Genomic DNA, 16,068 nt, shown 5'->3' with positions numbered 1-16,068 from the left:
AAAAGGCATTGAGCCGCCGGAGGAAGACAAAAATGGCGGATCAATTGAAAAACCCTAAGAAACAGTTTCAGCTAAACCCCAACTGGGCTCAGCTCCGTGAAGTATTCACTCTCTCTCTAACTAATTTTATTTTGTAATTTATCTCCGATTATGCACTCAATTTCTTTGCTCTGCAGCAACTCAGCAGCAATGGCTTCCAAAAACAACGGTCAAATCCTTCAGAAACAGAAAATCCTAATTCAATATTAGGTATAACGCATTTTTTTTAGTTTTTAGTTTTTTTGGTTCTTAGTGTGTGAGGTTTTTTTGGTTGCTATCGTAGGAAAGCGCAAAAGCAGGTCCAGTGATGACTCCGGTGATGCTCCGCTTAATCCTCTTATTCCAACTTCATCAGATTCAAGGTGAGTTTTAAAAAGGTCTTTTTTTTGGGCGGCGGCTGTACATGATTCATTATTTGCTTAGATACACCTTTTATAAAAGATTATAAAAAACTTGTTTAACTAGGATTTTTATCTACAACAGCTTAGTATGTGTACTCTAAATCAAGTTACAATAGATAGTAACTGAAATTGAAGGAACAAGAACCTACAACAGCCATGCTACAATTTCTAGTACGGAAGGATAAGTGAAACCTATGTTGCCCGGACTCTTTAGAAATGTTAACGGGTGCATGTTGGATTCTCCAAAGTAGTGTATTTTTGGAGAATTCAACACGGTTGCAGCATCAAAAGTGAAGAGTCTGCCTAACTTCGAGTGAGACTATACTCAACTACCTACCAACTTTCTACTCCATAATCTTCTATATTCTATTTGAGGTTATGTCCTCCGTAAGCTGAAGCTGCACCATGTCCTATTTAATCACCTTTTCCTCAATACTTTTTCAGCCTACCACCTACCTCTACCTCTCCTGAAACCATCCATAATGCTAACCTCTCACACCTTCGCATTGAGACATCCGTGCATCTTCTCTTCATATGTCTGAACCATCTTAGGCTTGCCTCCTGTATCTTGTCCTCCTCCACCAAGGCCGCGCCCACCTTGTTCTGGATATCTTCATTTCTAATCTTATCTCTCCTTGTATGCCTGCATATCCATTTTTGCAATTTCCATCTTCTGAACGTGAGGGTTCTTGACTGACCTACACTTTGCTCCTTACAACACAGTCGGTCTAACCACCACTTTGTAGAACTTGCCTTTAATTTCTTGGTGGCATATTTTTGTCACACAAGACTCCGGAAAAGTTTATTTTCAAAAAGTTATGAAATGATAATTAAACCTAAATTTCTATGTTATTTTAACATTTGCAGGAAATTAGAAAGATTTTATTTTTAACTGGTTACAACATTAAAATACAATCGAAATCTCACTTTTCTATTATTATTTAAGCCTTCTCGAGTTCAAGTGTGATTAAGTTTTTTTTTAAATTATTAATTGAGTAATTGTTTTTTTACTGTTCAGCAATTTAATCGTTAGCTCCATGACAGTGTTACAGATGTGATAGGGATGGATTGTGAAATGGTTGGCGTAAGCTCTGTGGGAAACAGAAGTGCTCTTGGGCGAGTCACACTGGTATTCAGTTTTACCTTCTCATTTACTTAAATACTGGTGATTTAAAAATATATGTTACTTCACTACATTTGACAAATGGTTTTACTAGCAATTGTTTCAGTTGCTTCCCCAGTTCAACTTGATGCTTTTGATTATTAGTTAAAATCTTCTACTGCACTACGGTTTTCATAACTAAGCTGTTTATATCCTATAATAAGTTCTCTTCTAGCTGGTCTTTTGCCTTCTGAGCATATGCCACACACAGAATTATAAATTATTCTATGTTCTTATGGGAGCATGTGAACTTAGAGTACACTAAGTATTGATTTGCTATGTTAAAGCTTCTTGTTGTTTCCCTATAAAACATAAATTGCCTTATTTTGATTATCCGGGTACATTCCATTAGTCCTTCTGTGTATTTGAACCTACAATTTTCTTGTAAGCTTGTTTGTTCGTCTTATACATGAACAGTTAAATGCAAACCAGTTTATTGCAGGTCAACCAATGGGGAAATGTGATATATGACGAATATGTTCGTCCAGTTGAACGTGTTGTTGACTTCCGCACCAAAATCAGTGGTATTAGACCTCAGCACTTAAAGAAAGGTTGGTTTCACTTCACCCCTTACATTTGAAAAGATACCAACAGAAGGAGAAGTTTTTAGTCTGGTCTCTTGAAAGAATAATGACTACAAAAAAAAACTATTCTTGCTAAAGAAGCAGAAAATTGAAAAACATTCTTTTGTTATACTTTAGCATGTTAAGTTGAGTCATCTGAGAAGCAGTGTGGTGTTACTTTAGCACGTTAAGTTGCAGCTGTTCTAGAAGCATTGTGGAATTTTCTCGCTCCTATTCTTCTAATTTTGATGCTTAAAGTTTTTCCATCTGGACTGCGAAATGAATGTATTATCATGTGTAGTCACTAGTTAGAACGGAAATTTAAGCTCTTTTAAGAATGCTGGCTTGAGAAATTCCCATCGGCCATCACAGTGCTCATAGATCATCAACATATTTTAGTAGGTGTTTGTTCATGTTTCATTGTGAAAATAAAAAAAGTAGTCTTTGTTTTCAAAATGAAAAATGATATTTAGAAATTAGAGTTGTGTTTGTCCATAAAATAAGTTAAGAGTTGTTTTGAATTTTTGCGAGTAATTTGGAGTGACAAAAGCGAAATTGTTGTTTATGGAATTTTTGAAAATTCTTGAAAAAAGTGAATGAGAATTTACCAGAATTTTATGGCCAAACTTGTTTCTTGGAGTGGAAAAAAGTGAAATAATTTCATGGCCAAACGCCTTAGAATTTAATGTTATGGAATTTTAACTAATTGCTATAAAAGATTTTGAGTCCATCTCACTTTCCTGAAAGAGAGTTCAATGGCTCCTGCACATTCAAGCAACAGAGGTTTGTCCAGAATTCATGAAAGGAAGTTGGGCTAAATACCTTGAGGGATTCAATATAAGTTTAAAATAAGTAGGCCTGTGTCCAATGTCCATCAATCTCTAAATGAATAAAGTAGAATAGATAAAACCTTATCTCTTACTAAAGGATAAGTTTGTCTCCATTTCTTTCTGATTAAAAGATTTGTATATAAGAAAATTATATTGCAATCTTTGTTGGACAACATCACTAGTTAAATGGTTCAAAGTTGAATAGGTTGTCAGTTTATCTCTACTCTGAAGGTTTATATTTTCAATTTGGATTAATTGTTTTTAGCAGTCAGTTTGAAGTTTGACCCAGTGTTAGTTTGACTTTGATCTGGACAAGTATTTATGGACAGAGTAATTCCATTTTTTTGATACTTTCCGCAAGCTATATGCTCAAAACAATATCAAAAACATTTTGTTTGGTTTGCCCAAGTAATGTGCTCTTCTGATGTCATCTGCAGCGAAAGATTTCCGTGTCGTTCAGAAGGAGGTGGCAGAACTAATAAAGGGACGGATTCTTGTTGGCCATGCTCTGCGAAATGATTTTAAGGTAACTGTGCACCTTCTCAGACTTTGCATCTAGAGTACTTTCTATGACTAAATGGGAAATGTTTCCTGTACAGGCCTTGTTATTAGGCCATCAAAAGCAGGATATTCGTGACACTTCTGAATATAAACATTTTCTAAGGTAATCTTCTCCCCCACCTCCCCACCAAAAAAGAAATTCTTGGTTACTTGCAACTTTCAGCTACTAGCTTGTATTTTGGCTGCAATATGATGCTGACATTGGGCTGATAAATTAGGGAAGGACGCAGTCGTGCACTACGGAACCTTGCTACTGAAGTCCTTGGAGTGGAGATACAAAATGGAGAGCATTGCCCAGTTAGTACTATGCTTTTTAATGACTTTATTGTGCTCTTTTACTTTCGTTTCTTGTAGTTTCTCATTCTAAACAGTGGAATCCTTACTGTATGTGCTTTAGTATACTGTTATGGACCTCCAAGTATTACCGTGTGTTTGAGTTTGGCTTTACAGACTGAATCTAAAAAACAATTCAATCTTGTAGCAGCATGTCAGTTTATTATCCTAGGTCCATTTCCTAATGAATTCTAACTTGCATCCATCTGCATATTTTGCAGATAGAAGATGCCCGTGCTGCTATGATGCTTTACATAAAGCACAGAAAAGAATGGGAAAAGAGCATCAAGGACTTTGCAAGACTGAAGGAGAAACAGAAAAAGCGTAAACCAAAGAAAAAAAAGAGGAGTTTGAGAAGACCCGCGTCTGAATAATGCTTCCTAATGAGAGATGATCACTCTAGTTTATCTCGTTGCTTGTTACATGTATCAAATTACTGACTAGGGTGGAGCAGACAGAGAACTGACTAAACATGGTTAATGATTGTTGTGGATGTGAAATGCTCAAAGGAAGAATTAGAATTAGATCCTCTCTCTCTCTCACTATCATAGCCTGCCAGAACTTTGTGCTCGCCAGACCTTATTATTCAGTTTCAAGAATCATGACATGGATCCACCCAAGACTGGTTCTGCTAGTGAAAGGAGGAACATATCATCTCTTTAGTCTTTTGTACTAGATTCATATAATCCTAAGCCTTCCTGTTGGCGCTTTTCTAGAGTTCTGATTACAATTTTGAATTTTTTTGCTCATAAGGAGGGCTTTTATTTGATTTTGATTGAAGTTGTTGCTACAGAAGAGCTTGTATCATGTGAAAAAATATTGGACTAAGGAGTAACTGTAATGGTAGTTGAAAAGTGGTGAGAGTCTACTTAATGAAATTGCAGATCATTGTTATATCTCTGCTTCTTTTCTATAGTTGATCTTAAGCTTGCTAATTGCTATACCAAAAAAATCATCAGACAATTACTAAGAAGTATGTGGTAATAATTTCATATTGATGATATAGATTTCTTATTCTTTTGTTCAATTATTACCATTGAATAATTTCATATTGAATAGGTTTCCTTCTGTCTTCTTAAATATCATCAAAGGAATAAGAAGACAATTATTTTACACCATACAAGATTTATATCAATTTTTTTCCTAAATGATTCGGGTCAACAAAGCTGCAATTGGACTCCTAACAGAGTACTTGGTAGATTTCCATTTCAAGAATCCTTCAACATCAACAGTGCCTGATGAACGATTAACTATTTGAGTAAACGTTACTTGGTATGACATCTTCTGATTTAGTTCAGCGAACTTCAGAACTGAAGGCTCAACTTTAACATCAACACCTGGTGGTGAAACAACATCCACAGTGTAAGATGATTTAGCTTCACCAACATTTGTAACTGTCCGCGTGTATGTCTGAGAAGTTGATCCAAGTATAACAGAAAACGAAGGATAATTTAGTTGTCCTTGTTGAATACTTCCTACCTCTGAGCAATTGATCTTTCGTTGCACAATAACCCCAACCTCCCGGTTTGTATAGTTCAAACCACATAAATAAGGTACATAGTCTTTAGGTTGGATATCATAAACAAGTCCTGGATCATTTGCTTTAGATGGATTTACATGACCTGAACCAATGGCAAAAAGGTTAGCTGGTTCATGATTTTCATCTTGGATGGTCTTTTCCCCCAAATTCACAGTATCCGCGGTTGTCATAATTGCAGACTTAATCATTGATGGAGACCAGTTTGGATGGGAACTTTTAAGCAATGCTGCTACTCCACTTAGGTGTGGGCAAGACATTGAGGTGCCAGATATAATGTTGAATGTAGGTTTTGGTTCGGTATTGTTCTCTACAGAGGTAGGCCATGCTGCAAGGATATTAACTCCAGGGCCTATAATATCAGGCTTTAGAATGCCAGGGGTTGCTCTGCTAGGACCGCGAGAAGAGAAAGAAGCAATGACTGGAGTATTTTTGTCTCCGATTATAGTCCCTTGGAATGTTATGGTGGCTAAAGGATTTGATGTTGAATTTATATATGCAAGAATTTTTTGACCATCTGCATATGTAACATCGGTAGCTGGGAGTACGTGTGCATCAGCTGATGTTGTGAAACCATCTTGAATACGATTCATTAGTATCATCGCGATACCTCCTGCAGCTTTCACTGCTTGACCTTTGTCTACTCTTGTTACTCCACCACCAACTTCACACAAAACAATCTTACCTGTGAGATCTGTTTTGTTCAGTGACGTTGTGCTGCAGTAAGGATCGTTAATGTCACTTTGATTTGAACCACCCGCATAAACAAGAGGATACAAATGAGAAGAGAAATCCTTTGGTTGAAAAGCTGATTCGCCTTGAAACATTTCCTTGTTTCCGAGTACTGCAGTAGCCTTGATATTCCTATCAAGGGTACTTGCACCAACAGTGAGAATCCATGGGGCTTCATTTGCAACAGATTTAGGAGTTGGACCTCTGTTACCTGCAGAGCAGCTAACAAAAATCCCCTGTTCCATTGCACTATATGCACCTAGTGCAATTGCATCATCATGAAAAGATTTAGTACTTCCACCAAGCGAGAGGGAGAGGATATCGACTCCATCTTCAATTGCAACATCCATCGCAGCCAATATATCACTCTCCGAGCAACCAACACTAGTACATACCCTATAAATAGCTAAGTGTGCAAGAGGTGCAACACCAACCGCTGTGCCATTAGCATTTCCATAAACATTAGCATTCTTAACAAAACTTCCAGCAGCAGTACTCGCGGTGTGAGTACCATGACCATCATCATCCAATGTTGTACCCTTTCCAAAGCTAAAAGACCGCGCTCCAATCAACTTGTTGTTACAAGTCGTAGAATTGAACTCACACTTTCCCTTCCATTTAGCAGGAGGAGGAGGCATTCCTTCATCGTTAAACGAAGGATGATCATGAGCAATACCAGTATCCAATACACCTATGATCACACCTTTTCCATAGTTAGAATCTCTCCAAAATCCCATATTTTGTTGCAAACCAAGAAAACTCGGAGTATGAGTAGTGTGCAAAGACAACACCCTTTGAGGTCGCGCTGAAATGAATCCTTCTTTTTTCTCCATTTCTTTCAATTCTTCGTCTGATAATTTAGCTGCAAAACCTTTGATCACATTGTGGTACGCGTAAACCATACGCGTATCTTCAATTGAATTGGCAATAGTTGTTGGCAAAAATGAATGGTACCAACTATCTAAATCCATTGTTGATGTCCTATGAGTAGAAATTTGACTATTTGGAGATTCAACTTGAACAATGTAAGTTTCCAAATTAGTGGCCATTGTTGAAAATAAAGAATTAAAGAATATGAAGAGTAAAAAAGGGATTCTAATTAGAAATTCCATCTTTAATCAAGAATTGATGATTTTTGTAAATATTATGTATGAACTAAGAAATTTTTTGTTGGTGGAGTTTGAATTTTTTTAGCTAGTATATATAGTGTTTGGCATTTTAATTAACGCGGTAAATCCACCATCATATAGTTTTAATTGGTCAATTAATGAAACATTCTTAGCAAATTAAACATCATTAATTAAAGTTAAATGGAAGAAGTCTTCTATAGAAATAATATAGTATCTATATATTACCAGGGTATGCTTCTTTTGAACAGCTCAAAATTAGAGGGAAGACAAATTATATGAATTAGTAGTAGTCTAATTGGATTTTCTTAGAGAAACTACATGTCATTTCTTGTTTTGATTTATAATGTATCTTTATTTTGCATTTTTTTGAATTTGTTTGTCATACATGACCATTTCTTTGAGACTATCGGCTCTAAGGGTATATTTGGTACGGAAGAAAATGCTTTTCTCGAAAAAATGTGTTTTTCTTGTGTTTGGTGAGTAAGTAGAAAATATTGACGGGAACATGTGGGGACGACGGCTATGGAGGGTGGGGGGAGTATGTTCCCGAAGACATTTTTATCATTTTTAAAGAACACGTGTTCAGCGCAGACAAAAAATACTAGGTGATTCTTTCCATCTGTCCTAGCCTTGGTGGTTAGAGTTACCAGATATCTATTAGGATGTTACTTGTGGAAGGTGATATATATCTCGTGAAATTAATCGATGTGCGTGAAAGTTGGCCTGGACACCACGATCATAAAAAAAACCATGTTTTCTACTAAAAATAAATATTCTCTGAAAAAAAGTTGACCAATCATGAGAGAATTAGTAAAACATTTTTTATTTTCCTCCCTACCAAATACACCCTTAAATGCCTTGTTTGATTTCTTTTGATTATTATATTATAAGAGTATTTGACATAATTTGAACATAAGTGTTATTATTATGAACTAATGTATGTTGAATTATTTAAAAATCTAAGTAGTTATAGTTAGACTTTTATCCTTTTCATTCTTGGTGGTCGTATGAGGTTGACTGAGTTGTAAAATTGACATTTGGAGTTAAAAACTTAACCTTTACTAAATCAGTTGATAAACTACGAAATCAACTTGAAAATACACAGAAAAATGCTTCGATCATCGGCAGAAATACTTATGCAAATGGAGAAAACGAGATGAAAAGGATGAATTTTGGGTTTCTTACGTTTTTAGGAGGGAAATGGAGGAAAACCAAGAATTGGGGGTTGAAGTGGGTGGGGGACCCGCGCGTGCAATCACGTGATACAATTTATTTGGTTTATGTGAACATGTCAGCGTGTGTAGTAAATAGAGAAATAAAATGTTCAGGGGTGATAGAATACCCGTGCAGTTGAAGTGTGTAGTTGAGATTTTGGATATAGGTTGGGAGGTTTTTAGACCGTTTCCTCTTAGAAAAACACACAAAGAGGATTAAAAAAGAATTACAAGGCTTATTCATATAAAATTGAAATATAACTCTTTAAGTTAGTAATCAAATTAAAAGTTTAAGCCATAAGCATTTTCAACCATCTTATTTTTAATTAGAAATTTTGAATTCTAACCATGTTCGGTGTTAGGAAGGTTTTATTTCTAATACGAAATAAAAGAGAAAAAGACAAATAAGCCCCTAGGTTGCAATACTAGCACTTGTGAGAAGCAGCCACGGTGCCAATATTTGTCTGTGCGGATAAAATAGCAGACACGTTCACTTCACTCTCCCCTTTTTTGCATGTACACTCTTTTACTGAACATTGAACAATATGCATCCATTTTCCCCAAATCACTGAATTTGCTGTTCAATTTCTGTGCAAAACAATGATCCGATTGATATCTCGGAGGATTGAGATTGGTACTGGTGATGGAGGAATTTCGAATTTAGGTTTTGACAAAAGAGGTATTGTTACGAGCTGTAGAGCTGTGTTGTTGCCGCGATTTGGTGGACCGGAGGTGCTTGAGTTTCGTGACAATGTAGCTGTTCCTGATCTAAAACCTAATCAAGTGCTTGTTCGTGCTCGTGCTGTTTCAATCAATCCACTTGATACCAGAGTTAGTTCGATTTTTTTATTTTCCAATTTCATTTGTTTATTCTGATTGGTTGGAAATGTAGAGCGAAATCGACCTGTAGTATAATTTCGTGTTGGTATTTGGTGCTTATGTGTTTTTCAGTTGAGAAATCGACTTGTCTCGTTGGGATAATTATATGAATCCTATCTAATTTAGACTATTTTTATGTTGGCTGTCATTTGCCTCAGCCTATAGTTAGTGCAATTGTCATTTGAGTGAATGGTCAAAAACACACCTAAAATATTGAGTTTTTTTGAGTTTCATAACTATCACCAAATGTTTATTGAAACACATCTCAGTAATCCGTTGCACTTTTTCTATTTGAAATATCACCATCATTCAGGTAGGAAAAGTGAAAAACTGATAGTTGAGGTGTGTTATAATAAGCATTTGGTAATAGTTCAAGTAGGGAACTCACACGCCTAATAGTTCAGGTATGAAACTCAGAAAGTCGTTTGACCCTTCTGATTAGAAATGTTGCCTAATTGACCTATAGTACAATTCTTTGGTTGTAATTGGAACTCAGTGTGTTTTTCAGTAGATATGTTTAATCCGTTATACCTCAATTTCTGTCTGGTTAGGATGATTATATGAATCATCTCTTATTTAGACTATTTTTTGTGCTGGCTGTCATTTCTGCTTTATTTTGCGTAGGACCAACTATACTTTTGAGAAACTTAAATAGGTGGAATTGTCTGACAATCTCAGAAAATTCAGGCGTGTCCATACAATGTGCTTGAGGTTGAAGGTGAATAGAGGAAAAGGGGATATGTGAGAAAATTGTTCAAGTTAGGGCAAAATTTTATGCCTTTAAGACCTAGCGATCTATGGTTTTCATTTCTTTCTTCCTTTTGTTTTTCTCTGAGAAAGCATAGAGACTTCCATTTTAGAGAATTCTTGAAGAAATGATCTCTTAAACATAGTGGAGCATCTTTGATCTATGTTATTGATCCCTTTATTTCTTTGTTTATGCTCCACATGGCAGTTGTTGAATAAGTAAACTGCTTCTTAAAGTTGATTATGAACAAAGATTTTTCTGATCATTCATTTATTAATAAAAATGAAGCTATAAGAACTTGTTAAGTGAAAACCATGCTTCCGGATGAATACAGTATTACTGTGAAGTGAATGCAATGCAGATAACATCTAAAATAAAATAAAATGTGTTATATTTTTTTTCTCTTTTTTTACAATGGAAGAATTTTTTATACATGCGTCAATTCAATGTGGATACGATATTAGTTTGACGGATACAAATTTTTCTTATTATACTATTAGGAACAGATAATAGTTATAAAGCTCATGCAAATGTTTCCTCTAAATCTATTGGACTTATTTGTTCCTGGGAAGCTATGTCATAGAAATTGTGATCATCACATTATTTTGCATTGAGCATTTAGTAGATGCTTTAATATGTTTCAGATGCGATCAGGATATGGACGTTCAATTTTCGAACCACTTCTACCATTGATTTTGGGCCGAGATATAAGTGGTGAAGTTGCAGCTGTTGGAAATTCTGTCAAGTCACTTACAGTTGGGCAGGAGGTATTTGGTGCTCTGCATCCAACCGCTGTGAGGGGTACTTATACTGACTATGCTATTCTTGCGGAGGATGAACTTGCTCCAAAGCCGGGATCACTTTCACATGCAGTATGTTTTCTGTTTGGTTACATTTAGTCAGACCAACTTCCTAAGAATACTTTTCTGCTCTTAAAAATTTTTCTGGCTATTTGTGATCAATTATAAAATCAGCGTCTATCTTGTTTCCTACTCCTTATACTGTTACTTTTATTAGATGCCCTCCCCACCCCTCAGCCTGCTGATTAAGTTATCAATTTCTGAAATTCATTGTTGTTGGATTAATATCCCTGTCAATTTTCACACTTGTTATCTGCATCCTGTCACATCACATATCTTGTTTTATTACTACTTTAGCATGCTAAGGTTCTATATGTTGTTCTGCAGGAAGCCAGTGCTATCCCTTTTGCTGCGCTAACTGCTTGGCGTGCGCTAAAAAGTACTGCCAGAATAAGAGAGGGGTATGTTTTTATCAGATAGGTTAGATTTTTTCATCAGTGAAACGGTTTTCTCTTTCTCCCTCTCTTATCACCCTTTGTGAAGGAGAGGCAGGATGGAAATAGTAGTCTGTACTTCTACATTCAGTACTGGAGATGTGCTTTATACGCGCAATGTATGAATCTGAATTCATCAGTTAAACTCGAATAATTACCTCTGAGAAAAAGGAACTGGAAGTTGATGACTCAAGAGGGTTTCGCTATGGCCTATGCAAGTGTTACCATGCCATGAAACTAGTAATTTAAGAAGGTTTTCCTCTGCAACTATATTGCTGAGTCATAAACATTTTCTAAAATTGTTGTACATTTAAATTCTGAATTTCTGTTTTCTTGGTTTTGGCAGCAGACTATCTCCACTTATAAAGAGGTTAACAGCTTCTAGTAAATTATGATCATTGAACTTTTTAAGCATGGTATGTGAGTGAGAAGTATTTAAAGGGATTGAAATTTTAGGACTCTTTAGTGTTTTTCTTTATCAAATTATTTTTTTACCCTCAGTTTTGGCAAAATACTGAAGTGATCAATAGATAAAGTTATTTACTGGGGGCCTATGACCAACATTATATTCTTTTGAATGTAATTGTGTAATAATGATTCTTCCGTTGGAGCGTATATAAACTTTTGTAACTTGGAAGTGCATAAAGAATTAAGTTTCAAGATACATTTATGTTGGCGTAATGGAAAAACATGGAGTTGCTCTAAATTCTAATGCTGCTGAACAAGATTATTTTGTCTAGAGATGAAAATTGGTCAAAAAGATGGCTTTTCCTTTTTCTTTGAGAAACAGGATGTTGATTCATATGGATTGAAAACCTTAGCATATAATACTTGCTATTTATTGCTTATGTATATATAAAAAGATATAGCAGCTTACCTATTTATTGGGGGTGGCTGTTCAGTTCTTAGGTGTTTCTAAAACAGTTTTCTCGGTGTGAGTGAGAAATAAAACATCCTTATTTGCTCTTTTTTTAAATTTCATGAAGCTGGAAGAATAGATGCTTAAGCTACTCTTTGCTAATATCAACTATGAGTATGATCTTTTTGTTTTTGATCTCCCTTTCTTCATCATCGACCCAATCTATGCACTAGTACTGTGATTTTAACTGTCTTGATGAATGTAGAAATTGCACTATAGATAGGAGTTTTGACAGGGAAAAATTGAGAACACCATTATCGTGCCTGTCATTTGATACTGGCAACTGGAATACAATTAGAGCCCCATCTTGTCATCGGGAGAATTATGTACCTTCAGGTCTATAGATACCTTGAGGATTCTGAAGGAGGTTAATCATGATAAGAAGAATAAAAATGAAGAAAACAAGAAGGAAAACAGAGTTGGTATAAAATTCAGTTCTTCGGTTTACTGAAGAACTGCAACCTTTACACCGGACCCGAAAGACCGAATTTTCGGGGAAAAAATCAAAACTGAACCGAAGAACCGAATTAGTTTGGTAGTGTTCGGTTTTTTCGGTAGTCATGGCCATCTGAACTCGTTAATCCTATTTGAGAGGTCAAGGCACATTTAGATAGTATTCCAACTGTATCCTTTTACTTCATATTGAGCTCATGATAGTGAATATATGTTGATTGGAAGAGAGATAATATGATATCTCAAAATGATATCTGTGTTTTGTTTATACTGATATCATTATTTCTCAATCAAATTACTTCAGGCATAGGGTATTGGTCATAGGTGGAGGAGGAGCAGTAGGTTTCTCTGCAATTCAGCTTGCAGTGGCTGCAGGCTGCCATGTTTCTACTACGTGTGGAGGAGAGAGTATAAGTCGCATTTTAGCAGCCGGTGCTGAGCAGGCCGTTGACTATACCATTGAGGTGACCTTGCAGTAGTAGTTCACGTGTTTATCCATCATGTTATTTTATTTGAACATGATATGCTTGATTGGTTTTTTTAATGGCGTTATTGGGGTATTCTGCCCTCTGTCCTTTTGCCAGGGTTGACATGTTTGCTTGTTTACAGGATGCTGAAGTAGCACTTAAGGGGCATTTTGATGCTGTCTTGGATACAATTGGTGTGCCAGATACAGAGAGAATGGGTATTAGCCTTTTAAAGAAAGGTGGACACTACATGACGTTACAGGTTAGGAGCTGTCTTACCTTCGTAACCGTGAATCTTCTACTATTTTTTCTTATAAATGCCAAAACATTTGCCGTGCGGTCTTTATCAAGATTTCCTGTTCTTTGCTCATAGGGGGAGGCTGCATCGGTGACTGATAGGCACGGACTAGCTATTGGTCTTCCTATGGCAGCAGCCATCTTGCTGAAGAAACAAATCCAATATCGATATTCTCATGGAATAGGTATGAGATCTTCTGAAGTTTCTATGAACTGTTCGGCAGAAATGGTTTTTTCCTGGGTATTTATGAAAATTTTAGAACACCCTTTATCCAAAAACAGTAAGGGAAAAAAGTGAACATGAAATTTTAATTCACCCCTAACAATATGAGATTTTTTTTAAAAAAATTTCTTCTTTCTCAAAAAAATAGATATGTTCTTCCTATATGGCAGTGAATTTCAAAACATAGAATGCATAACAGGAAAAATAGAACTGTAGGTGAATTCGTAGGTACCATCTCACTATTAGGTGCAACTCCTACAATCAGATTGCTGATTTAGAGCCTGTTTGGATTGGCTTATTTTAAGTGCTTTTAAGCACTTTTAGAGTATTTGGGTAAGTTAAAAAAGTGCTTATAAGCACTTAGTTTTAAGCTAAAATTTCTAGCTTATGGCTTTTGGCGTACAAGTCAAATGAAAAGTCAATCCAAACAGGCTCTAGCTTGATTCAAGACTTTTTGTTGCATTATCTCATAGGTTGGTTGTTTCTTGTACTTGGACTATTGGTTGAAAAGGTAGGCAGAGGTTATTATCTGAATAATAGTAGATAAAGCAATTGGAGAGCCGTTTTAGATTGACCTGGATTGTTATGTTAACACATCTTTTAAGGCAAGAGGTAAACCAGGGGATGATACCTTCTTCATCTATTTAAAAAATTGAGATGCTCTTTTCAAGTGTATAGTATAGTCAATTCTGATATGGCCATGACCTTATTTTTTGGAATAGTGTAAATATTAGCATATTTCATGCATATTGACAGGTTTTAGAAGGACTTTTCAGTGAGAATGACATACAGATCACTGATCTTCATTGAAGTAGATAAGATGAAGAAACCATCGTCCATTTAGTGACATCATATACTTTATTTAAAGTAGACGGTAGAGTCATTCTGATATTGTATGACCTTAACATTTAACAGGTTTTAGAAGGTGTAAGTGAGAATAACATAACAAGCCTGACCTCCATTCCTTGTTAATTGGGCTCTCTCTCTCTTTCTCCTCCTCCTCCTTCACAAAGGTTTTCTACAAGGAATAACCTTTAGGTAGTTCAGGACAAATTCCGTATGCATATTTGTTAAGGTGATTTTGGTCCTAAATCCTATTTGATAGTTCTCTATTTCTTCTGTTGATAAAAGCAATTAATTTTATTGATATATTAGGAAACGGACCTGCTGAGTGGACGGAATCACTATGATTGATAATTGTCTAATATATTGTTCTCTGGAGGAGATAGTCTAGCTTTGACCAATATCTAATCTAGATTCCATTCAAATGAACTGCTGGGTGGACCGAATCAGTTTGGACTGACCTTGGTCATCTTTTCACATTTTTTAATTTATTTTAGAGATATTGATCTCTTTATTATGATAGGCTAATAAGGATAAAGTATGCCCAGGGTAACTCTCACTTTAGGTTTCAAAGTGCAGAAACTTCATTCCCTTGTAGCGTGTGATCACTTTTTTTAAAAAAAAGCATGTGACTGTGTTTAGAATGCTTGGTCGAGAGTGGCCGTAGTGATCACCATGAGAGCATCCTACTACTCATCTGATGTTTCAGTTGGAGAGAGAGAAATGTCTTTTTTTGGTCATTCATGAGTTAAATTTTGTGGCTTGTCTATTATTTGGTATTTATTATTGTTAATAGCGTGAGACTGACGTGTCAAAAGCTGTGCTATTGAGCCTTATAGGTGCTTTAACTATTGCATTTCTTGTGTTTGCATGATACAGAATATTGGTGGAATTATATGAGGGCTGATGCTGAGGGTTTACATGAGATACGCCGGTTATCTGAGGCTGGGAAGCTTCAAGTCCCAGTAGATAAAACTTTCCCAATTTCACAGGTGAGAGAGGCTCACAAGGCCAAGGATAGACGACAAATTCCTGGCAAAGTGGTGCTAGAAATTGACTGATTTAACTGGACGATCTTAACCAACGGGACTTGGATTCAGTGCACAAGGCTATAATGTCCCATGCAATCTGGTATTGCACTGAATTCTTGATGCCTATTGCCTCGTATACGTTATCATCTCTTTGCAGAATAACCAGACCCAATTTACACACTGTTGGAATATATAGGATTCAGAAGAAAACTGTGCAACCTGTAAATTCTCGGGACATTCTCATTTTTTTTCTTTTCTATATCTATCCGTGATTGTTTCTATGTCTCGTCTCGTCTTTAACCGGTAGCCATGTTGAACTTTTAGGGGTTCGTTTGGTGTGAGTTGTTAAAATAACATGCTGGTGCCATGGGATATGGTAATACATCATAGGAGATGTTTGTTTTTTTGGAAA

General features: G+C 36.0%; 3 protein-coding genes across 4 annotated transcripts; 2 read left to right on the top strand and 1 right to left on the bottom strand.

Annotated features, from left to right (window-relative positions):
* The first annotated feature begins 5 nt into the window (after positions 1-5).
* LOC125811507 (uncharacterized) lies at positions 6-4,633 on the top strand. Its single transcript, XM_049491010.1, has 9 exons — positions 6-101; positions 177-249; positions 323-401; positions 1,485-1,569; positions 2,045-2,153; positions 3,433-3,521; positions 3,595-3,659; positions 3,775-3,853; positions 4,111-4,633. The coding sequence occupies exons 1-9, from the start codon at positions 33-35 to the stop codon at positions 4,261-4,263; spliced, it is 801 nt and encodes a 266-aa protein (XP_049346967.1). The 5' UTR covers positions 6-32; the 3' UTR covers positions 4,264-4,633.
* Positions 4,634-5,032: 399 nt separating this feature from the next.
* Positions 5,033-7,270, bottom strand: LOC125811939 (subtilisin-like protease). Its single transcript, XM_049491483.1, has one exon. It carries the CDS (start codon positions 7,268-7,270, stop codon positions 5,033-5,035), a length of 2,238 nt encoding a protein of 745 aa, XP_049347440.1.
* A 1,701-nt stretch (positions 7,271-8,971) lies between these two features.
* Positions 8,972-15,937, top strand: LOC125811720 (uncharacterized). Of its 2 annotated transcripts, XM_049491258.1 has the most exons (8): positions 9,193-9,333; positions 10,006-10,099; positions 10,774-11,001; positions 11,317-11,390; positions 13,100-13,259; positions 13,405-13,524; positions 13,636-13,744; positions 15,505-15,937. In XM_049491258.1, the coding sequence occupies exons 2-8, from the start codon at positions 10,082-10,084 to the stop codon at positions 15,684-15,686; spliced, it is 891 nt and encodes a 296-aa protein (XP_049347215.1). In that variant the 5' UTR covers positions 9,193-9,333; positions 10,006-10,081; the 3' UTR covers positions 15,687-15,937. The 2 variants fall into 2 exon arrangements, with proteins under 2 accessions (XP_049347214.1, XP_049347215.1); XM_049491257.1 differs by lacking the exon at positions 10,006-10,099 and having other exon boundaries at positions 8,972-9,333.
* Positions 15,938-16,068: the final 131 nt, after the last annotated feature.

This window comes from Solanum verrucosum, unplaced genomic scaffold, assembly GCF_900185275.1.
Source record: "Solanum verrucosum unplaced genomic scaffold, falcon-dt-bn FXZP01000238.1, whole genome shotgun sequence".
Lineage (NCBI taxonomy): Eukaryota > Viridiplantae > Streptophyta > Magnoliopsida > Solanales > Solanaceae > Solanum > Solanum verrucosum.
The sequence above is the reverse complement of the archived record's forward strand: the minus strand, read 5'-3'. Positions and strand labels throughout refer to the sequence as shown.